General features: G+C 42.0%; 1 protein-coding gene across 1 annotated transcript in view; it reads right to left on the bottom strand.

Moving 5' to 3' along the window:
- The window catches only part of FBXO28 (F-box protein 28), a 29,443-nt gene continuing 4,035 nt past the window's right edge, over positions 1 to 25,408 (bottom strand). The window contains exons 2-5 of the mRNA XM_047705437.1: positions 18,267 to 18,376; positions 14,479 to 14,617; positions 6,743 to 6,938; positions 1 to 4,774 (exon numbers count right to left, since the gene is read on the bottom strand). Coding sequence (XP_047561393.1) covers positions 4,380 to 4,774; positions 6,743 to 6,938; positions 14,479 to 14,617; positions 18,267 to 18,376 — 840 coding nt within the window. The 3' untranslated portion in view covers positions 1 to 4,379. The remainder of the gene's footprint in view (positions 4,775 to 6,742; positions 6,939 to 14,478; positions 14,618 to 18,266; positions 18,377 to 25,408) is intronic.

The raw sequence follows: 25,408 nt of genomic DNA on the forward strand, positions 1-25,408 counted from the left end.
ACTGGTTACAACACATTTATTCACGTACCCTGTTGTGTGATCGGGAGGTGCTTCTCACTCCCAGTAATTGAATTAGGTTTTAACAGTTAAAATTCCAGAAGCCAAACTAGTAATTTATTGGTGCTCATGAGCATAAGTAAACAGACATGGTACCACATAAAGGAATTTTAAACACTTCTAACTTTTGGTATAGCTTTGAATAAGGACCGGTATGCTTTGGCAGTGGACCTAATAGATTTCCAATGTGCTTCGAAATCCCACAGTTCGTTCAGACACAACAGGAGAAATTTGGATTTAACTTTGGAATCTTGAGGATCAGAGATTCTCAGGAAGCTGGAAAAGGCCAACATTACTTAAGCCTCTACTTACCGTGAATACAAATTAGTGTTATTAGAAAGAAAATGGTGGGCAGCCGTCAACAGATTGCTAGTTTCATTTTTTTAGATTGCTGTAGTATTTTTTGAAAAGCACTGACCTCAGATGGCGGACTATAGAAACTTGTTATTTCCGAGGAGTTTTAACTTCGTAACCTTCCTGGACTACTAGTTATAGAGTCTGTCTCAAGAAATTGATGGCATTATCAGATTGGACTTTATGCGTTACGTATTAGAAATAGCCGGTTCCGAGAGAGACTGCATTATACCGGCTGATTACTTTTCAGAATGCCTCTATTCCTGGCTTCAGATCGTACTTCCATGATATTTTGAGAGGGTTGGATAAGTGCTAGCATATGGGTACTCACAGCTAGGGCGGGAGGGAAGAATGTGCTCATCACCAAGGATGAGATTTTATGTTACATTAAATTAAAATTCTCAGTATTGGGAACAGACAAGACCAGGAGTTCCTAGATCCTAGAAAATATTATGGCTAAGGAAATAGAGAACTCAGGGAAGGGATCCACCTCCAAGAAACTCTTTCAGTAAAACAGAATTAAGTGCACTGTCTTAGGAAACAGTTCACTACTGATCAGGAAGTGGGACATCACACATCGTTTCTTTGGAGATTAAAGTGCAGGCTACGAAATGGCATAGAAAACAATGCATAAAATAGTGCAATTTCAAGGTGCCATGGTGTTTGCTTCTTACACACAGCATCTGATCCTACGTCCATCTTTTCTCAAAAAACAACAAAAAAATCCAGCTATTGTGACACCTTTAGCTTATTTATTTAGGCATGACTCATACTGTTTTACCCACCTTCTGGGCTACATAGAATATTGCAACATTTTAACAAGTAGAATAATAGTGCATACACCTTCAAACTACTAAATAGAGATTAAGGCAAGCCCCTGTAAAGTTCAGTACTCCAGAAAACACGTTTTACCAAAAGAAAAAAAACAAAACCCCAAAAACAACAAAAAAAACAAACAAACCCCAAAAGCTCCTTCTAAGACCAGTGGCTTTAGACCAGATGGCATGCCAACGGTTTTTAAAACAGTGTGATTCATTACAGGGACTGCGTTTGCGTCTGCCCCATTATTTCCAGGCTCTGAAGAGCCAGAAAGGAGCTGAAAAAGCATGAGGTTGAGTAACCTCAGGTCTTGAAAGACTCTGTACTTGGGATTAGGGGAAAACCGAGCCGAGTCCGTGCGGGAGAGACGCAGAGGGCCCTGGGTGGGTAAGGTGGGGGCAAGTCCCCATGGAACTGACTAACGCCTGTTCCTCTGGGTCTGTGTCATGGGCGCTGCGCCATCATCGACTGACAAGCGCGGTGACCCGCTAACACAGAGAAGTCTCCTCTGAGAAACAGCCAAGGACGAGGACCCGAATAACTCATGGCATCTCGCTCCAGGACAACATGACACTCCCAGATGCCGCCGAAGCCACGGGTGTCTGACCCCGGGCAAGATGGTTCCCATCCCGGAGGCTCATCTGCGGCGTTGCTGGGGCCTGTCGGGTTTTAGCTGATGAAAATCCTTTGCGATCTGTCGAACCCTCAGTGCCACTCTGCTATCCAAAAGCAAGCGTAACAGCTATCAAATCAGTCAAGGTCATCGCCTGACGTTTTTTTTAAGCAAGATGTCTTCGGTAAGATCGCAGACTTAAACAGATAACTGAACCGTAGTGCTTTCTTCTCCTACTCTTACGAACATTCGCGCATTCACAGGTAGAACTCATGGGCCTTACGGACAGACAGTTACAAGTGAATTTTGTAGAAATTTGGACTTTGAGACAGAAAATACCTTCCGGTAGTGTGGACGCTTCCTACGAAAGCCAAATACTCATGGTAACTAACAGAAGGCTCTACATACATTTAGGGTATGTAGGTGCAGTTTAAAAAGAAACCCAGGAAACTTGAAATAATTCAAGAACAACTGCTAATCATCTGAGGTTGCACCCCTTTGCGTAAGGATCCTACTCTATAAACCTGTAAACATGTTACCTGGTTACTCGAAAGTCTTCCTTTTACTGGGAAGGCAGACTGTTCTTGGCCATGAGTGTCCCAGCAGGCCTGCTTCAGTTAGAACAATATGGCTAAATCCTAGAATTACAAAAATGACACCTGCCGAGAAAACGAGTTCCAGACGGGGACTTTTATGGATGACCTTGGCTGACAAATGTTTTTTGGAAATTGTTTATTTTAAAATTACCTTCCCAACAAACCATGAAAACACTTGGATGTTAGATGTTTTTTTTTTCTTCACTGAAAACATACTACATTGTAAATGGAGTTTCCAAGTCAGACAGAAAATTGATCAAAACCTAAGGACAGTATTATGGAAGGACAATATTAAAAATGGGTAAGAAAAAGCTTTGTTTGGTGAGATTAAAGGATGGATAACCGTGTCATGGTGGACAGGCAGAAAGGGTGGTAACCTTGTGCTTTTATTCAACTAAGGTACTTACCAAACCTTAGGTTTTTTTGCAGGTGTCCAACTCCCACCTGGACAGGGGTAATTTTCTATATTACACCTAAACCTATTTTAAATAACTGAAGCCTACGGCAACAGCTGTTACAAGTTGATAAAAGAACTTATCAGTCAAATAATAACTACATAATTTAGTACATAAAATAAAACGAGGACAGTAAGAGCTGAAGGTCTCAAAAATATACAACTGGGGAAAGTAACCACTGTACACAATTTGGAGGTTGTTAAAGTGACCGCTTAGAAGGGTGAACAGTGCAAGACATGCTTTTCCAGTTATACGCTCAGAACAGGAGTGCAAACGAAATTAAAGCTTTTGTTTAAAGTTGTAGGAAAAGGAAAGCTTGAAATTAGTACTTAAAAGCTTCCCTCAGGTCATCCCCCAGAAATGAAATGATCGAAATGCTTTTTCATAGTTGGATTTTCTTCAGTGAGTTTTCTTTCAGTGGCAGAACTGCATCCTACAAGCTGGGTCCCCTGCTCACACCCGTGGTGATCACACGCTGATCCATGCACACACACGTGGTGAGGAAGGGCCACGACCAGTCCCCAGAGGTCCGACAACGACAGAGCCTGGCGTTTGGGGTTCTTGCCTTGGTTACTGTACCTGAACCCTACAGAGAACAGAGAAAGCGATGGGCTTTAATGTTCCCTTGTTCCCCTAAAACTGGAGGACAAATGGACTAATTCCTCCCTGGAGGCAAGCTGCTGTGGCAGTGGAAGGTGTTAGGCGCTCAAATAAGCTAACGCTGCTCTAGAAGGTGGAGAAGTAGAGAAGTTCAAGGTCAACGCCAGTGCCAAGAGCTTTTTACGTGAGCTGACTAGGCAATGCGTACATGCACCCATGCAAATGCCGGGCGTGGCCCCAGAAGAGAACTGAAAACATGTGTAGAACAACTGGATAAGTCCCTTGCCAGTAGTTTATAAAAATATATAGTCAATCCTGTAGAGGGCCCTCTTACAGTCAACACTATGGAAGTCTGTTTTAGTTACCCATTACTTTGATACCAAAAAGCATTTACTACTTTTCAGACATTCCAGACAAAGGTCACTTATAACAAAACGTCAACTTTTTTTTTTTTTTTTTTTTTTAAAAACAAGATACTGTCCATTTAAAAAGTAGGTCTTTTCTTTCAAGTGAAACAGGACACTTTCTGTATTCAACTTAACTTCTAATCTGTCCAGACTGGTTTGTTTCAGATCCTTCTGTAATGTGCATATATGCAGGAACAAATAAACTTACTTTTAAACGTTATCTGCACAGAAAAAAGTTAACTCCTCAAAACATGATAGGACAGGTCTGGTTAGTACAAATCTATTGCAAAGTAAAAAGACTCTGTGCATCAGTTCAACCAGGAGAAGCGGGAGAAGACTGTCCCAACCGTGAGAGTTCAAGTTGAAGTTGTGTTCTGTCTGAAAGCCCAGAAGCCTCTGGGGTGTCCTGATGGGCGTCACTGCTTCGGCTGCTCAACCGCGTCTTCCTTTGGAGCTTGAAAGCCCCCCACCCCCAACTTTACTTTCTATTCCGAAGACGCTTCGATTTCCTAAGGGAGTCTATGGCTTCTGGTGCCTTCTTCCGTTTCCGAGGGGACTCCTCGTTCTGCCCAGCCCCTGAGGAGTTCCCCACCGCGCTCTCCATGACCTCCCGCAGTTTGCGCTCCAGCTCCGCCAAGCGTGCGTTCTGTTCGCCTATGATCTGGGTCTGCTCTAGCAGCTTCTGGTCCTGGTCCTGAAGCTGCTTCTGCTGCTCCTGCACTTTGGTGCGAAGCTCGGAAATTTCACGCCTGAGAACAGTCACGCCGGCACCATTTGTCTTAACCTGCTGCTGGAGTTTGGTAACCTCTTGTCTTGAAGGGTTTTGCTTGGAGAAGAGCTGCATGGTTGTGAGGGCTGCAGAAGGTCCCGGAACTGCGGAGAAATGGTTTTAAATGGTCAATTAATCACTTAAAATGTCGCCCACTATTGGTAATACTTCATTAAACTTCTTTTGAAATGGAACAGCCTTATAATATCACTTCTGATCATTTCCTCTTGGCAATCTACACCCGTCTTAACAGTAAATGAGTTTGAATTCTGATGGTTGGGTTCACGTGGCAAAGTATGGATTGCCGGGAAACGGACAAGGGCATTTAACGGAATAACCTTGTACTAACATAGTAGAAAACATTTTTAAGACCTACTAAGAAAACACAAGCAGTAAAATTAGAATAGGACTATTTTCTATCTTCTCTCACACAGGCAAATTTGAACATTTGAGTTAGAAGTCCAGGCCTAGGGGCGCCTGGGTGGCTCAGTGGGTTAAGCCGCTGCCTTCGGCTCAGGTCATGATCTCAGGGTCCTGGGATCGAGTCCCGCATCGGGCTCTCTGCTCGGCAGGGAGCCTGCTTCCCTCTCTCTCTCTCTGCCTGCCTCTCTGTCTACTTGTGATCTCTCTCTGTCAAATCAATAATTAAATTCTAAAAAAAAAAAAAGAAGTCCATGCCTATCATGTTTTGAAGTTCTCTCTGCACTTAGTTCTATGCAAGAGCTTCCATGTTAGCCAAACAGGAATACCACCAAAGAGTGGGTTTCGGCCCACATGATGATCATGAAGAATTTCCGATGTGATGTAGGAAGACGGCTTTGGAATCATTCTGTCTTAGGAATACTACAAAGGTAACATCGGCATAAAAATCACTATCATAAATAACCTCCCTTTAAAAAAATGTTATCTCTTAAAGGTTTTCTGAAAGGACTGGATGGATCCATTCCTACCCTAAACGCGCCACGACATACATATAAATAATATCTTCCTGGACGGATGCATTGTTCCTTCTCTCTCTGCTTACCTTTATCTAATTTCCACAAACACAGCAAAGCTTAGATCAATTCCTACCTCTTGTGAACTCTCAGTCAACAATGGTTCTAGCTTCCTTAAGATCCTGTCTCTGCTACTCATTTGGCATTTCAAAGGACCCTTCTTTAAAATGTTTCTCTTACCAGTGATAATTTAATTTCGAGTCTGGATATGTCTTACCTTTTGACATAGTAAGATCCTTGAGAGCAGACACCAAGTATTACACTTCCTTTTAGTCTCCACAGGGCACAGTACAGTGCTGTGTGCGTAATAGGCACTCAATAAATAACTGATTAATGCTGAGATGCCACAGGCATTATGATTCAATTACAGCCAGCTGCTCGGTCACCCCACTGAGCACTCCAGGGAGAGAACTCATCTGAACAGAACGTGACGTCTTACTAAAAAAGGTTTTCCTGATTTAAACTATTTGTGAGAGTTGAAGATATTTTGAACAATTTTGTCTTTCAGTAGATAAGGGCACAAATCTCTTGGGTTAGATCTACTTCTGCAAAAGAGCTGCTAAAGAAGCAGCGGCAGGGCTCAAAGCAGCCTTACGTGGCCTGTCTTTTCAAGCAGTGGCCACTTTAGGGGATGAAATAATTAAGTGAATAATCCATGAAGAATTTTGGGGGTTTTATCTGGTATATTTCATTCTGTTTTAGCACCATGGATGTTAACTAGTCAGAAACATCAAAACAAAACAACAACAAAAGACACCCCCCAAACCCCCCCAAACATATACATAGCTTTTTATCCAAAATTCTAAGTTATTGTATGTCAATAGTCACGGATATGTACAAAGATGCAGCCACTAGACTGTTCTTCAAAGTGTAGTTTAAATACTGCAAAACGACAGACAAACGTGCTCAACAGCAATGGATCGTTTACACGAGTGACGTCATTAAAAATCATGTTGCAGACACTATTTACAGACACAGGAAAGGTCACAATATACGACTAAGTGTGGGTGCAGGGAAGCAAGTTAGGGAACTGTGTATGAATGTTCCTGTTACACTGAACATATCCACACGAGCTACCTGGAGGAGAGCCCATGAGCCTTCCGGACACGTCTGATCCTGGTAACTTCCTCTTCAGAATGGGCACGATCTTCTCATCAAAGTACTCCATCGCCATGGAGGAGATATCCCTTAGCTCTTGAAGTACTTCATGAGCTCGCTGAGGGGCTCTGGTGGAATTGACGTATCTCAACACTCGATAAATCTCATCAATCACCTACAATAAGAAGGTCTCATTAGCACTTTCGATTTTGTCTTTAAAAGAAAATGGCTCGACAGGGAGAGAGGACGATGCCGTCTATACCGCATGGCTTTGGGCTTGTCATAAGCCTTCATGTGTTTCATATGCACATTTATTAAGATTTTCTGCATCAGGTGCTGAGGCTAAGGAATCAGGATGAATAAAATACAACTCTTGCTCCAAAGGAAACCAGAGGGCAACAGACACGGAAATAAGTGGTAGGAAAAGGGACATACAGCCGCTAGAGAAACCAGAGGACTGAACTATGACGCTGAATCCTGTCTGTGGAGAGGGTTAGAGGAATTGACCCAAATCCACTTCACTCCAGCCTGAGGATTTCCCAAAGCCCCAGGAACCCAGACAGATTCCTGCTCTGGGACCAGGTACTCTGTCCTCGGAGCTTTCATTTCTCTTCAGACTTGCTATGGACTGGGATGAGGTCTCCTTGGATTCCCCTCTCCCACTATCAGCAAAGGGTAGTGAGAGGCCCCTTTTCACTTTAAGGGTAACTGCAATGGGAAACACAGGCGTAACATACGTGGGGGAGAGAAAGTTCTGACCATCCTGGTTCCTAATCCTCTTGCTGGAATGGTAGCTGAACCTGCCTCAGCTCTAATCCCTACAACTGATACACTGTGCTCCTGTAAACTGACTTGTACCTTATCTTTACTATTTTTGGTCTTTGAGGTAATAGTGTGAAAGCAAGGTCTCTCTCCATTTGCTCAAGTCTTCCATTAGGAAAGGTAACATGTTACAGAGAGATTACGTTAGTCAAGTGGAATAATCCATGTTTTCAATAAAATTAAAACCATTCTCTTAATTCTGTCCCAAAGTTATACGCAAAGGACAGGACGAAGGAGATGACCCACACAGCTTCTACCATTCAGAAGGACTGGTGGCCACAATGTCACATGTTAGGAAAACATGGTATCGACCCAATTTTCAAAATTATTTCACCCTCCAAATGGTTTTAATTATTTTCTGAAAATTACTTTAGTAGCAAGAATGTAAGGGCACGATGAGTCTGGAGGTCTACTAGAGAGATCACAGGCCTTAGGCTGGTCACTTAAAGTATTTCTAACAGTTCGTGATTTTTCTACTTCTCAGTAGATCATTCCTTCAATCTTTTTAATTTTTTAAAAGTTTTATTTATTCTTTTTAATAATGTCTATACCCAACATGGGCCTCAAACCCAGGACCCAGGGATTACACACTCCACTGACTGAGCCAGCCAGGAGCCGCTGGTCACTCAAAGTTTTTACAGCTTTCAAATATGCTGCATGCTGAACCCCTCCTGAACCTGAGGTGATAATATTTTACAAAGTACAGTACCGACCAAATATGATGCTTCTCTAATGCTCTAAAAGCTCATGTTAAAACTGGCACCACTGGGGTGCCTGGGTGGCTCAGTGGGTTAAGCCTCTGCCTTAAGCTTAGGCTCAGGTCATGGTCTCAGGGTCCTGGGATCAAGCCCCGCATTGGGCTCTATGCTCAGCGGGGAGCCTGCTTCCCCCTCTTTCTCTGCCTGCCTCTCTGCCTGCTTGTGATCTCTGTCAAATAGATAAATAAAATCTTAAAAAAAAAACCCAAAAACCGGCACTGTAATAAATGACATACACAAACACGACTGAAGTACGTGGACTATTAAGAGAATTTCTATCCTGTGTAATCTAATATTGAGCAAAGTTCCTATTAGAAAACAGAACTTTGATGTCCTCATTTTTTCTCATATTCCATCTTTTTGTTCTACTTGAAATTTTCTTAACTTTCCCCTCTACCCCTTTTATTTAATTAAATGCTTTTTCTATATTTAAAAAATTTAAGTGCACTTAAAAAAATTTCTGATTATTTCTATATGGCACGTATTTGACTCTATCTCTAATGATTCTCTGTGCTCTGCTCCTATTTAAGAACCTCAGTCGTTAAGCATCTGCCTTCAGGTCAGGTCATGATCCCAGAGTCCTGGGATCAAGCCCCGTATCAGGTTTCCTGCTCAGCCTGCTCGGAAGGAAGGTTGCTTCTCCCTCTTCCACTCCCCCACTTGTGTTCCCTCGCTTGCTGTGTGTGTGTGTGTGTGTGTGTGTGTGTGTGTGTGTGTGTCTCTCTCTGTCAAATCAATCAATCATTTAAAAAAAAAAACCCCAAAACACACAGACAGCTTACCAGAACCCCTGTGCTTAACCCAGAGGGCAGGTGGGGTGGGGGGTAGAGGAGAAGGGAGGGGTGGGGACGAGGAGAGGGGAGGGGGAGTGTGCCAAGAAAGCAGGGGAGGGGAAGAGGGGAGCAGGGGGGCTGATGACAAGGGGGGCATGGTGGGGACACTGGGAAGGGGGATGGCTGTAAAAGTCAACGCAAGAACAGACTGATTTTTCTTATTTCATTTTAAAGGTTCAGGGACTGTATATATTCATTTTGGGGCCAGCACAGTAAAAAGAAGAAATGTGCCCAAATAGTACTGATTCTAAGAATGTCTTCATATTAAAATCAATTTTAAAAGAGATAAAAAACACAACATTCTGGAAACATTCAATAAACTCAAAGAATATTTCTCAAAATAAGGGACCCATGTTCTTCAAAAGCAAAGGAAGCCCAGGAACTATTCCACATTAAGGAGGTTATAGAGTCCAGCGTGACTGCAGACTGGGTTCTGGACTGAGAAAAAAGTCTCTAGGACGAGTATCACTAGCAGCGGTGAAATGTGATGGGGGCTGTCAGTGAGAGAGGCCATCGCAGCAAACTCACATTTCCTGATTTGGTAACTGTGCTGCGGCTCAGTTCGCAAATGCCCTTATCTAGGAACTACATCAGAATATTTAAGAATAAAGGGTCATGGTATCTCCACTATTCTGAAATGGTTCAGAAGAAATAAAACATAGAGAATAAAAGCAAACGGGACAGAAGGTGATAATGCGGGATCTGGATAAAAGACGTATGGGAGATCCTTGTATCATTCTTGCAATTTCTGTGCAAATGTGAAATTGCATCAAGACAAGAAGTTACCAGAAAAAAAGAAGAGACTGCAAAATGCCACACCGCTGTTCCTCCCGCCGCCTCCCTGGCCCAAACATGAAAAACCAACTAACAAAACCCAATTCTTGGATTTTTAGTTTGTTCAGGGAAATCCTGCCTTGTGACCCTGCATAATCATTCACACTGAAAATCCTGACTTTTGGGAACCACTGGGTTTCAGTGAGCACAGAAGCATTATCAGAGCCGCTGGTAAAGCCTTAATTAACAGGGTCTTACCCATGTTTTTCTTCACTATTCTATTTCCCAGAACGGTCAGTTGGTCTCTGTTCACTTGTGTGCTTCAGTATGTGTGAACTGCCAACACGGATGCTGAATTTTTTGTACAAAGTGTGACTTCTGTCAGAAGAGTTGAAAAATACCAATACAGAGGTCAGGGTCGGCAGCTGGGGCCCTACTGACCTGCAGCTGTTTCTGTTCCAATGTTTTACTGGAACACAGGCACATGCCTCTATTTCCCGCATGCTGTCCATGGCTGTTTCATGGAGCTGAGAGAGACCACGTGGCCTGCAAAGCCAGAGCTGCTTACTACCTGGCCCGTTATAGGAGTTTCCTGATCCCGTTCCATGATCAACAGTGGCAAACTACCAACCAGTCTGACTCTCTTTTAATGCCCTTGCGGATCCGTACGGTCTCCCTGTCCAGAGACCCCATTTTAAACCCCTTCCGCAAGTAAGACCTGGTTTTTCACTCAGGAGGAGGGCAGTGACCTAGCTGTTTGGAGTTGGAGAGGGGACCTGTAGGTTTAAATCATTTTTAAATACAGAGACGCGACCCACCCTCCCGTTAGTCCCACTCGCACTTGGAGCTTTCTAGAGGCCAGCTGTGCAGACCACGCTGCCTCCCAGCTCTCCCACGGCCCATCTAGGCTTTAACCTCCTCAGCTCTGCTAAACCAGCTACCACTTCTCGTGTACTTTCCAGCTTCCAGAATTTTGTTGCTGCTGCTTTCCTGACTTCACTCTCATGGGTCTCGGTCTTTTTTTCCTTTTTAAAACTAGCTCCTTTACTGTAAGAACAAGCTTTGGGAGGAATTTGAGGTAAACATGCATTTAATCTGCCATCTTTAACCTACCATTTGCTTTTAAGAGTAAATTTGATTGCTCTTTCAGAGAATATTTAATTTTGAGAGGTGGAGGGAATCTTAAGAAGGCTCTGGGCTGAGAATGGAGCCTGACATGGGGCTCGATCCCATGACCCTGAGATCACGACCAGAGCTGAAATCAAGAGTTGGTCACTTAAGCGACTGAGCCACCCAGGCACCCCAGAGAACAACTTTAAAAATGCTTTTTGCCCGGGTGCCTGGGTGGCTCAGTGGGTTAAAGCCTCTGCCTTCGGTTCAGGTCATGATCCCAGAGTCCTGGGATCGAGCCCCACATCGGGCTCTCTGCTCAGCAGGGAGCCTGCTTTCTCCTCTCTCTCTCTCTGCCTGCCTCTCTGCCTACTTGTGATCTCTGTCTGTCAAATAAATAAATAATCTTAAAAAAAAAAAAAAAAAAAAAGGTTTTTGCCCAAGTGTTAGTTTAAAATTCCAAAATTCTGTATGTATCAGGCATTCTAATTTAAACTATAATGTTGATATTACCCAGGTTCACTTACGTAGCTTGTGAAAGAGTAATCTGTGAATGAAATATTTACTATAGACATGAATTCTACCAAAACCATAAAAATGAGTTCTTTTATGAAGTATGAAAATTCCTGAATTTTTAAAAGTTTTTAAAGATTTACCCATTTGTCAGAGATTGAGTGAGAGAAAAAGAGCACAAGCAGGGGGAGGGGCAGGCAGAGGGAGAAGTAGGCTCCCCACTGAGCAGGGAGCCTAATGCGGGACTCGATCTCTGCACCCCAGGACCATGACCTGAGCTGAAGGCAGACGCTTAACCTACTGAGCCACCCAGATATCCCAAAAGTTCCTGAACTTGTAAGTAAAATCCAGAAGCAGGATCTGGGGGAACACAAGAATAACCTAATATAGAAACCTTGTACCAGATCAAGATTATAGGTTACACTGAGAAAGAATTATTATTTTTTAAAGATCTTATTTATCTGTCAGAGAGAGAGGGAGCAGCAGGGAGAGGGTGAAGCAGACTCCCCGCACAGCAGGGAGCCGAATGCAAGGTTCAATCCCAGGACCCTGGGGTCATGACCTGAGCCGACGGCAGATGCATAACCGAGGGAGCCACCAAGTGTCCCTGAGAATTATTTTATAGAATGTACTCATTTAGGCATGTGAGGATTAAATGCCATGTCCTTTGGTTCTGAAGACAGAATGTGAGGACTTTTAGGGTGAGAAGTACAAAAGAGGAGAAATAAAAAAACAACCCCAAATTACAAAGTGTGTTAGGTTGGCAGTTTCGTTTTTGTCTAAGCAAGCTAAAAAGTACCAGCTACGTGAAAATAAAAAGTAACATTCTGGGTGGTGCCTGGCTGGCTTGGTCGGTCGGTAAAGCAGACAACTCTTGCTCTTGGGGTCATGAGTCTGAGCCCCATGTTGGGCTCAGAGATTACTTAATTAAAAAAAAAAGAAAAAGAAAAAGAAAAAGAAAAAGAAAAAGAAAAAAAAGTAATATTCTAAGGATACACAGTGTTTGTTGTTTTAGGCAAAATATAAACTATGAAGATGGCACTTTTAAGAAACAAAGTTATTCAAGATGAATCCAACAAAAATCATTTGTTCTTTGCATGGGGGGAGGTATTTTTCAGGTTTACAGGAGAAAACTTTGATGAGTTTTTGTGAAGACACAGGTCCTACTAAGGAAGAATCAGCAGGCTGGCGCGAAGCTTCTGTCAAACCCATCCGCCAGCTGAGCCCTGGTGTCTTACCAAGGGTACAGGGACAGACCCTCCACTGCCGTGTGGAAAGGAAAGGAGGCCATGCACGTGAATGTGCTCTGAGGACATAAGTGTTTCCCGCATCTAGCATGAGAGCAGTGACGGAGAGGGAGAGTGACGGGTCTGGGTTAAAGGTGGGCCTGGGCATGAAACTCCTCCTTGACCGCTGTGCCGCTGAGGGCCCAGGAAGGGCTGCAGTGAGGAGCTGGCCCGAGCTGATGCCCAGGGGGGCCTGCCGAGCCTTGACACCTTAACATATTCTCCATAGTGCAGTGGTTTTGTTATTTTGATCCTAAAATTAACTTGAAGAGTCAACAGAAACTTGCAAAAAACCAGCAGGACTCAACTGGATTTATTTGTTCTGACAGTCAAGACCAGCATTCCAATCACATGACCCTGATCACCCAGAAAGACCCGCCCCTTCTGTAAAGGTCAAGTACTAGGCATCTCAGCTCTGCGGCCCGTGTGGACTGAGCACACACTACTCCACTCTCGTTCGCAATAACTGGCTGAAGTGTTTCTGAGGTTATGAAAACTCTAAGATGCTTCTCAAATATTGACATTCCTAACAATGAGATATGCAACAAAAACCACGAGGCAGCAGGGGACAACCTACACTAGTTCCATGAACTTCCCAGATCACTTGAGAGATGAGGCCTGTACATGAAATCTGGATGCAGTATGGAGTAAGAATCAGAATCACTTTTTAAAGTTAAGTACTCCACAGAAGAATTTGTAGCTAACAGGAGGCAAGTGAGATATACTGAAGAATATTTCAAATAAAATAAGAAACAGGATCCCTCTCCATAAACATCACAGAAAACTGAAAATGGAGGAAATACAGAATACTGCCCTTGTTAAGTATTTACGGAAATAACCAAAAGAGAACATTCCAGTTTTTCTAGGAACTGATTAGATCCGACCATAAGGGAATCTTTTGCTAGCATCAACTAAGTACTAAAAGGACCTTTCAATCCACTCTGCCTCTTCCACATACGGTACGAAGAGACTTCATCTGAATTTACTCTCCATTCAGGAAGCAAGATACCACACGCACTGAGGCAGTATCTTGAGTAGCACGTTGTGAACTTGGGGACGGTAAATATGCCACGACAGACTGACTTCTGGGTTCAGTAGCACTACTCCTGTGCTGCTATCCAGTAACTGTCTATTCTCGCTGAATCTGGAAGTATTTAAATTGTCTTCATGAAACGCTTCTCACACAAAACAAAAACCAGCTTGTCCCTCCTACTCCACCCAAATTAGAACAATCCTGAAGGCAGGGACAGTACCTGACTTGTTTGCTGTCGATCTTAAACAAAGAGTAAAAGCCCACAAATGTGTTTTTCAGCAGGAACTCTGTTTTCTCTTCCTATTTATGGAAAGAGTTTGTTAACTGGAGTTGAGGATGAATTCCTAACAAGCTTTTCTAAAGAACAGCAGAGCATCTACTGTGTGTTTCACAACGAGACTTTTAAACATGAAGGTCATGTACGGTATGGACTTATTATCAGTTATTGCACAGAAACTAAACAAATCCATTCCAGAAACTCATTCCAGAGAGACGGGTACAATTCTGACATTTAAACAATTGCTTAACAATAATATAACTTTAAGTAGTGCACTCCAGCTGTTTTGGGAAAGCAGTTCTATTTTACCTTTCCTGGGATGAAGCAACAGAGATTGGAATCCACATACTTCATGAAAGTCATGTTTAACAGTGAGAGCCTTGTTTCCACAGCGGCAAGGATGTCTGCGTGACGAGCTAATGAGTGGTTTCTTCTTTCCGACTCCCTCCTAGAATAAGAAAAAAAAGCAAGCATGAAAGAAATATTGTGAACTAAATGGTAAGCAGTGAAAATGATTCCTGGGACCTCTTTTTTCTTTTTTAAAAGATTTTATTTATTTGAGATCACAAGTAGGTGGAGAGGCAGGCAAAGAGAGAGGAGGAAGCAGGCTCCCCGCTGAGCAGAGAGCCTGATGTGGGGCTCGATCCTGGGACCCTAGGATCATGACCTGAGCAGAAAGCAGAGGTTTAACTCACTGAGTCACCCAGGCGCTCCCTTCCTGGGATTTCTAACAGTCTAATATTTACCTGTGAATTTGATACCTACAATTGGGTCATGATTTAACCGAAATCATCAATGAATCGCTATGTCCAAAAATCCCTGCCAAGGACTAGTAATCACTGATAAATTATGGGGGCGGCGGGGGGGGGGGGGGAGGAAGTCCGGTTTTTTTGTGTGTGTGTTTTGCTGTATCAAGCCTAATGGCCATTGGAATAAAAAAAAAAAATCAGAGAAATGGAAGAATTACACAGGAACATGTGAACAAGGGACATATGTTTTTACCCATAAAATCAGCTCACTTAAACTTCTATATAAAAAATTTTTTTTAAACTGTTTATTTATTTTAGAGAGAGAAAGAGAGACAAAGAATGGGGGTAGGGGCAGAGAGAAATTTTAAGCAGACTCCGCGCTAAGCAGAGAGCCTAACGTGTGACTCAATCTCACCACCCTGAGATAACGATCTGATCCAAAACCAAGAGTTGGTGGCTTTACTGACTGAGCCACACAGGTGCCCCTAGTTCACTTACACTTTTCAAGTGTTACTGAAAAATACTTCACATACAAAATTCACTTTGGAGGTGTGTGACTTCATGATTTCTGGTATATTTAGAGTTGTGCACCCACCACCACCATTTAATTTCTCAACGTTTCATGACCACAAAATGAAAACCCGTAACTATTACCAGTCACTCCCATTCCCTAGCCCTTGGCAACCACCGGTGTACTTTCTGCTTCTACGGATCTGCCTGTTGTGTACATGGCAGGTAACTGGTTGTAGGATATGTGGCATTTTGGGTCCGTCCTTGTTCACATAGCACAGCTCTCAGGGCTTATCTATGTTGGAGCGCGTATCCAGGACTCCATTCCTCTCCACTGCCTGCTGACGTTCTGTCATACAGACATGGCATCATTCTGAGGACCTGATCATTAGATGATGACTTCTGGGCTGTTTCCACTCTCTGGCTATTATGAATAATAAGACACAGAACACTCACGTACGTTTTTGGTGTGACTGTATTTCCATTTCTTTTGCTATATACCTAGGAGTGTAGGTATATAGCAAAAGAAGTGAAAATATGTACGGAAATGGAAATACATATATTCTATGTATATAGAATATACGCTGGGTCATTTGTTAATTCTGTGTTTAGTCTTTTGAGGAACAAAGCGTTTTCTAAAGGGCGGAACCACTTTACAATCCCACCAGTAATTTATGATGGTTCTGATTTGGCCACATCCTTTCCAAGGTTTTTTTGGTCTTTACTCTGGCCATCCTAGTGGGTGTTGTGTGCTATCTGTGTTTTGATCCGCAGTGCCACCGGCTGGGGACCACTGAGGTTGAACACCCTGCCTATGCTTAGCCTTCAGCTTCTCTTCTTTGGAGAAATGGCTCTTCAAGTCCTTTTCCCACTTTTAAACTGGGTTCCATGTCTTTTTTATTGTTGAGCTCTATGAGTTCCGCATACTACGTGCATCGAGGTCCCTCACTGGGTATTTGAGCTGTTAACTCTTTTCTCCCCTCGTGTGGGCCGTCCCTTCACCATCTTGATGTCATCCTCTGCAGCACAAGTTTAAATTCTGAGAAAGTCCAATCTGCCTACTCTTTTGTTACTCGTGCTTTTGGTGTCATAGCAAAGAAACCACTGCCCAATCCAAGTCCATGGAGGTCAGTACTGTTTACAGTGGAGACCTGACACTCACACTTCAACTATAGTCCACTTTGAGTTAGTTTTTGTAGATGGTATGAGGAAGGGGCCCAACTCCATTCTTTTGTATACAGACACCCAGCTGTCCTAGCATCATTTGGGGAAAGCATTATTCCTTTCCCCATTGAGTTGTCTTGGCATCTGGCTTGAAAATCAGCTCACTACATATGTAAGGGTTTCTTGTTTATCCTCCTGGTTCCACTCCACCTGTGCACCCGTCTGTCTTTATGCCCGCACCACACTGGTTTGATTACGGCAGCTTTGCAGTAAGTTTTGATATTGGAAAGGTGCAGGACTCTGTCACCTTTGTTGATCTTTCTTAAGACTGTTTTGATTAGGGGCGCCTGGGTGGCTCAGTGGGTTAAAGCCTCTGCCTTCGGCTCAGGTCATGATCTCAGGGTCCTGGGATCGAGCCCCACATCGGGCTCTCTGCTCGGCAGGGAGCCTGCTTCCCCCTCTCTGTCTGCGGGCCTCTCTGCCTACTTGTGATCTCTATCTCTGTCAAATAAATAAATAAATAAAATCTTAAAAAAAAAAAAAAAAAGACGGTTTTGATTATTCTGAGTCATCTGTATTTCTATAGAACTGTAGGATGAGCCTGTCACTTTCCGCACAAACCACAGCTAAGATTTTGACAGGGCTTACACTGCATGTGCACAACCACTGGGGAGAACCGCCACCTTCAGAACAAAAAGTCTTCCCATCCAACACCATTTAAGTCTCTTTCTATTTCTTTTACCAATGTTTTGTGGTTTTCAGCAGACCAGTCTTCTTTTGTTATAGTCATTACTAAGTATCTTATTCTCCTTGATAGTATTATAAATGGAATTTTTTTTTTTTTTTAAAGTAAGCTCTATGTTCAACAACCCAGAGATCAAGAGTCCCATGTTTTTGTGGCTGAGCCAGCCAGGCCCCTGCCCCCCCTTTCTGAGTCTAGTTGACACACAGTGCTACACTAGTTTCAGGGGTACAACACAATGCTTCAGCATCTCTCTAACTTATGCCATGCTCATCCCAAGTGTAGCAGACAATGCTATTATTCCGCCAGGGACTATATTCCCTGTGTTGTACTCTCTATCCCCATGACTTTTTCATTCTATCACTGGAAGCCTACGGAGATCCCACTCCGCTTCACCCACCCTGCCCATCCCTGCATCCTGCAGTTAACTTGTTTTTGGATCGTTGGTTGCTAACACATACAATTATGCAACTCCTTTTCGCGCACTGATCTTGCACCTATATCCCTGCTGAGTTTTTATGAGCTCTAACAATTACAGGACTCCTTATGCATATGATCACATATATAGGAGATCTTGTCACCTCTGAAGAGAGAAAACGACTTCCTCCTTTCCAATCTGGAAGCCTTTTATTTCATTTTCTTGCCAAACTGCCCTGGCTAGAACCTCCAGTATAATGTTCAACAGAAATGGTTAGAGTGGGCGAACCATAGTCAAAATCACTTACTGTGATTTAGGTACCCTTCCCTAAAAAACTTCGAAACCATTTAATATGTAAACTTACCCAAATTAAAAAAACAAACCCAAAACAATAGGGGTGCCCCATGTCGGGTAGAGCCATTACTTTAAAAACAAAAATCCAAAAAAACTCCAACCAAGAAAGGGAAAGAAAATTCCCACTTGTAAATTATTGCCAGCACTAGGCACAACGTACCTTGGAAGTTGTGCTTTAACTTGTTTCTGACACAGATTGTGGTATCTCTCCACTTTTAGAAATCCCTGATTCAACATTCTCTGGCAGACCAAGTCCATTCTTTTACAAACCTACAGGGAGAAAGAAGGAAAAGGGAGAATTTTAACAGATAAAACCCAAATATATAACAGACAATTAACTTAGACTCCTGTTAGCTGAAAGTTCTCTGTGCCAGTACTGTTCTGCAGTTTGCTGTCTGAATCTCTAAATCAGTACACATGGTAATACGTGTGGTGTATTCTGAGGTGAACCCCTCCTGCTTTATAACTCTCATGGCATTATGTTAAGAAATTAATACTATGTGTAGGCAAGGAATTTTACTTTTATTTTAGGTATTGGTTGAATGTTCTAAATGTATCCCCACTACTATGGTCAGAAAATGTAGTCCTGAAGATCAATAAAACAACATATTCAGGGGCGCCTGGGTGGCTCAGTGGGTTAAGCCTCTGCCTTCGGCTCAGGTCACGGTCTCAGAGTCCTGGGATCGAGCCCCACATCGGGCTCTCTGCTCAGCAGAGAGCCTGCTTCCCTTCCTCTCTCTCTCTGCCTGCCTCTCTGCCTACTTGTGATCTCTGTCTGTCAAATAACTAAATAAAATCTTTAAAAAAAAAACAAAAACAAAAACAAAAAAATCACAACATATTCAAAAAGTTTTTTTTTTTAAAGATTTTTTTATTTATTCATTTGACAGAGAGAGAGAGAGAGAGAGAGAGATCACAAGTAGGCAGAGAGGCAGGCAGAGAGAGGAGGAAGCAGGCTCACTGCTGAGCAGAGAGCCCGATGTGGAGCTCGATCCCAGGACCCTGAGATCATGACCTGAGCCGAAGGCAGAGGCTTAACCCACTGAGCCACCCAGGTGCCCCTCAAAAAGTTTTTAATGGTTTGAAAAAAGAAAGTTCTCCAGTAGCTCAAAATGTGTATTCAACTGAAGCCCAACCTCTCATAAAGTTTATGTGAGCTATAACCAGAATGAGAATTCTTACTTATTTCTACAAGCCAGGGTTAACTACGGAGAGTTACTAAATACTGTCCTGTCTTTCATAATATCAAATATTTTAACATATGTAGCAGACCCTTGACTATTTTGAATCCTTAAGGAAAACTATGTTTTTATACAGTAAAAGCACAGGACCGGAAGTCCGAACACCTGAATTTCAACGTAACTTTTATGTGTTCTTGAGCAAGTCAGCTCAATAAAGCTGGAGCCAGCCTTCTGTACAATTGGATAGTACCTAACTCACAGAGGTAGCATTAGGATTAAATGAAACAATACACACTAAAATCACTCTGATAAACTCTGAAGTGCTCTGTAAAAATTACGTTAAATTGGTTAACTTAGTACTAACTGGAAAATGTTGCTCCAGAGATGCTGTATTTCTGAGAAATGCAGCATCTTTGTTATCTTAATAAAACCTGGGGCACAAAATCCTTTTGTTCTTCGATCCCTGAGGATTTTGCAGTGACTCGGAGGCATCACCTTGAATGTCAGTTCCCACTGTACAGGTGTGGATATTTAAAGTGCAAGACACTGAAATAAATCTAGATCAAGGCCAAGGCGATTAGGCGGGGGCTGTCCTATGCTTCTCTCTCTCATAGCACCCGGCACAAGTGCTTGACAAATACTTGCTGAAACTGAAATGTCTGTTTTCTCTGAGAATACACAGACAAAAATTCTGGCAAACTGGATTGAAGCTAACGAAAGCTGTAATACTTATTACTTATTAACAAAACCTTTAATACTAGAGTATTAAACACTATGTAGTTCCGAAATCAGAGCACACTAAATGAAAGGTATTAAGGAAAACACTTCTTTTCCATTTGAAAATAAATAAAAACAACAAATTTTAAGTAATGAAACAAAGAGTAATTCCTAGTTATATTTTAGAATATGGTGGGATCTATTTCTAACTAAACCAAACCAGCTGTCAACAGTCAACATATGGTCCGTGTCTATTAAAAAATAACATTAATAGGGGTGCCTGGGTGGCTCAGTGGGTTAAAGCCTCTGCCTTCAGCTCAGGTCATGATCCCAGGGTCCTGGGATCGAGCCCCGCATCGGGCTCTCTGCTCAGCAGGGATCCTGCTTCCTCCTCTCTCTCTGCCTGCCTCTCTGCCTACTTGTAATCTCTGTCAAACAAATAAATAAATAAATCTTTTAAAAAAGACATTAATAAAACCAATACATATAAACATAAATACATGTTAAAGTTTATTTATGTTTTTTAGTAATCTCCACACCCATCCCGGGGCTCAAACCCATGACCCTGAGACCAAGAGTTGCACACTCCTCTGCCTGAGCCAGCCAGGTGCCCCAGTATAAATAACTTTTAAAGGAAAAATAACTCTTCAGAAAAAAAGTATTTAGAGTTACATTTTTGCAAATCTCTTTGATATGTAGTTTTATAGAACAGAAATAAACTGCCATATCTGCTTCTGTATCCAGTCTACCGAAGTATTACCTTAGACAGTTCGAGAAAGCACACAAGCACACATTTCATGAGTTATCTGTATGCTGACATCATCACATGTCACAGAGCTCCTGGAAGGCTCCACTGTCTACTTGTGAAAGGCAGAAATAACAACTTAAAACTATAATGAAAAGACTTCAGATCTTACAGACTCCCTGAAAGGGCCTTGGGGACCTCTCTGGGAGCCCAAGACTAAACTTTAAGAACCACTGTCCCACTCCTAAATAAACATTGTCATGAGTACTGGTACTGAGACTTTAGGTGAAATATATATATATATATATATATATATATATATATATATATATGAGATCTACTTTTATTTTATCTTTGTTTTTGTGCTGTTGGTCATTGTTTACTGAACACCCAGGAAAGAAAGAATACCAAATTAAATGCTGTTCTTTTCTTACAATATTGATTAATGCTTAAAATATTTTTGACCTCAGCTTTTGTGGTGCTGTTCTCCTTTGTCTGTCTTTGTGACCTCCTGTTTTCCCAAAACTGACGGGAAGAAATTTTACTTTACTAGTTATTAAAATAGTCATTAAATAGTTATTAAAATGGTCATTTATCCAAGACAGTAAAATAAAATTCTGGACTCTAATATACCAAGATGATGACTACGTCAAAAACGATCATGGCATTCAGAGATCAGCACAAATAGATACTTATCAACATACCAGGGAGCTCACGGAATACTAGTCTCCAGCGGAGACATTCAGTTTGGGCTCCTCTGTTACTGCTGTTCTAGTTAGAAGAGATGTGGTTTTTCTTTAATTATTTGAAGAGTTAAACTGCCATGTTTATCCTCTTCCATCATTTTCTAACCTAAGTAGTAATGAAATATTTTGTTCACTTTGTCTAGGAATCTTTTTTGATTTCTTGTACCACCATGATCCTACTTAACGACGCAAGACACTTAGGCCATAAATTCGTGAAACCTGTAATTTTCCTGTGAAACCTAATCTTAGCGTCAAATCTCGGTTGATTCTAAGATGCACATCTTTCCAGATTTTAACATTTGACATTGGAGTGGTCTTACAATAACTGGCAGCATTTCTTTTTCAGAGGGCTGACAGGCTACAAAATATAAAAGGGTGGACTTCTTTGATTTTGTTTAAGATGCTGCAGAGACTTTAAGACGTCACCAATTCAATAAAAGCCCTTCGGAGAGGGGTGGGGAAGCACTGCCAGAATATACATACAAATTGATCAAGATGTATTCTGATTTCAAAAATCCTAAAACACGAAACTGTATCTTAGAATCCAGGAAATGTTGTAATGGATTCGGATTTTTCATGTCCTTATTTAGTGCTCTACAGTTCTCAAATGAATTGAATACTTGATGCTTTTCTCCAATTAATCCAGAAGCTATTATCAAAGATTAAGCCACTTACCAATAACCCTCAAACTGGAAAGAATTTAAGACACCAGAAACTTTCCTTTCTTTTTACAGTGAGAACATGAGGCCTTAAGAAATTATGTAATGTGTACAAAGTCAAACTACACAGTGGCAAAAATGAAATTAAGAATCCAGGCTTCTAATTAGTATCTTTTTAAATTTAGTGATCTGCAGCTCTACAGAGTGAAACAATTATCCTAACAATTCTCAACTGATTGGTCTCAACTAACACTCTGCTGCTACAGAAAATGTTGGCACAAGTCTCAAGTAGGACTTCCCGAGGCAGTATGAGACTTTAAGGACATTAGGGGGTGATCTCACCACACTGCTAAAGTTTAGAGAGATGGTGCTAGTCTGTATCTTTCTAGAATTCTTTCAAAGTTCAAAAATCAGAAGTCAATTATGAGGAAACAATGAGACAAATCTGCACTGTAGAACATTTTATAAGCCATCTGCCCTGATTCTTCGAAAAGCCAACTGCACGAAGAATGAAAAAAGTAGGGAGAATGTTCTAGATTAAAAAGACAAATGTGTTACTAGATTCAAAAGCCTTATCCCCTACCAAAAAAAAAGCTCTAAGGACATTTTGGGGATAACTGAGAAATCAGAATATAAAATGTAATGTTAAATCCCTGGGAAGTGATAACACCATGATTACACAAGGGACAAAATGTCATTATATTTGCATTGTATTTTCAAATGGTTTAATGAAATAATCTGTGTGAAGGACATACAACACACACATTTAGAGAGGGAAAGAATGAGCATGTAAGTGAAACAGAGCAGATGTGGCAAAAAGTTAATGATGAGTGATAAAATCACTTAAAATTCTGTCTATGTGATATGGATTGTCTAATATATAATACCATACACAGAGAGATACAGAATTAATTATCTGTAGGTAGAATTACAACAAATTTTAAGACTCTGAACTATAGGAAACAAACCAAGGGTTGCTGGAGGGAATGTGGGGGGGGACAGGGTAACTGGGTGATGGAATTAAGGAGGGCACTTTATGGAATGAGCACTGGGTGTTATATGCAAACTGACAAATCACTAAATTCTACTCCTGAAACTAATAATATAGTATATGTTAACTCAATAGAATTTAAATCAAAAAATTAAAAAAAAAAAGAATTACAACAAATTTTAAATTATCGGGGTATCCTCCTTAGATGTTCATTTGGAAAGAAAATGTAAATTTATTTTATTTTTAAAGGTTTTTAATTATAGGGGCGCCTGGGTGGCTCATGGGTTAAGCCGCTGCCTTCGGCTCAGGTCATGATCTCAGGGTCCTGGGATCGAGCCCCGCATCGGGCTCTCTGCTCTGCAGGGAGCCTGCTTCCTCCTCTCTCTCTACCTGCCTCTCTGCCTGCTTGTGATCTCTCTCTGTCAAATAAATAAATAAAATCTTTAAAAAAAAAAATTAAAAAAAATAAAGGTTTTTAATTATTTATTTGAGGGAGAGGCAGAGTGAGAGAGATCACAGAGGGAGAGGGAGAAGCAGACTCACCACTTAGCAGACAGCCTGATGCTTGATCCCAGGACCCTGAGATCAGGACCCAACCCAAAAGCAGACACTAAACTGACTGAGCCACCCAGGTGTTCCTAAAAATTTATTTTAATATTAGCCTGAGCAAAACAATTAGGAAGAAAAGCCTGTTTCCAGGATTTCTACAATACAGCCTAGAAGCCAAATAGAACCGCTTTTCTGATTATTCTGGTTTTCATTATCTGTAGCGTCATTCTCTTCATTAATACAGGAAGGGAGGGTTGCTTACAATGGAGCCTGATGCGGGGCGCCTGGGTGGCTCGTGGGTTAAGCCTCTGCCTTAGGCAGGTCATGAATTCAAGGTCCTGGGATCGAGCCCTGCATTGGGCTCTCTGCTCAGTGGGGAGCCTGCTTCTCCCTCTCTCTCTTCCTGCCTCTCTACTTGTGATCTCTTTCTCTGTCAAGTAAGTAAATGAAATTAAAACAAAACACAACAGGGCGCCTGAGTGGCTCAGTGGGTTAAGCCGCTGCCTTCGGCTCAGGTCATGATCTCAGAGTCCTGGGATCGAGACCCGCATCATCGGGCTCTCTGCTCGGCAGGGAGCCTGCTTCCTCCTCTGTCTGCCTGCTTGTGATCTCTCTGTCAAATAAATAAATAAAATCTTAAAAAAAAAAAATAAAAAAAATAAAATGGCCTTAAATTAAAAAAAATTCTACTCTCCTCTGTTTGAGGTAAATTTAACGAAGCAGCGCATTTTCCATATACAGAAAACACATTTATTTCACAATGACATTTATTTTCTATCCTTTACTTAGAGCAATGCAGTGTTTTTAAGAACTACTTCATTTACTCAACGAATGCTGAGTACTCGCATTGTATCACAGACTTTGGAAGGTCAATGGGATTCCTGATAAAAGGGAACAAGGAGCCTAAATTCACTGCGGAAAGGGCCCCTCCAAAGACAATTCCAGTAGAATCCATAAGTATAACCACTTGCCTGGGAACGCAGAAGTACTACCCGGTGAGGTTCACGGAAGAGTCACAGAGGCTTTACTGAGGCCCTGACACTTCAGGTGTATTCTGCAGGTACAGATAGGTTCTAGGAAGGGAGACCAAGGAGAGGCTGCAGGCAGGGGCAGCCCCAGCTGTGAGAGGCCTAGCATGTCTGGAAACACAACAGCTTGATGATGCCTGTTTCCAGCAAGCTTAAGTCCAAGATGCTAGGTGGTTGGGAGAAACCTCAGTTAGGGGCTATCTTTAGCTCCTAGTCTCAAACATCATAAGCACAGGCCATCCCACTGCTCTGCTGACCAGGGTATGCAAGCGCATCTGGCTTGTTAAGAGGAGATGATGGTGTTAAGAGGTGGAAGTTGTTTTCTAACATCCTTACTTACTTCCCACAGCAAAAGGTATCAAAGCTGTAGGTCCTCAAAAGTTCCTTAAACCTGGCCAGTCTGAGCACTTAAAAAAAAAAAAAAAGTGGAAAAGGGGGAGTTGAGCACCAATCTAGGACATCTGACACTTCAGACAATCACCTCATGGCTCTAATCACAGTCACCCTGCTCCAATCTCTTCACTACATATACTTCATTTCTTTTCTGCTGGGAATGTTCTCTCACCTTTACTAAAGATAAACTGGATAAAAACTCATTATCTTGAGGAAGTCTCTCTGATTAAATGCTTCTGATTAACCTCAACCTCCACTGTCCGTATTTCTTATCTTTGCATTTGTTATCCTGG

The sequence above is a fragment of the Lutra lutra genome, chromosome 15 (genome assembly GCF_902655055.1).
Source record: "Lutra lutra chromosome 15, mLutLut1.2, whole genome shotgun sequence".
NCBI lineage: Eukaryota > Metazoa > Chordata > Mammalia > Carnivora > Mustelidae > Lutra > Lutra lutra.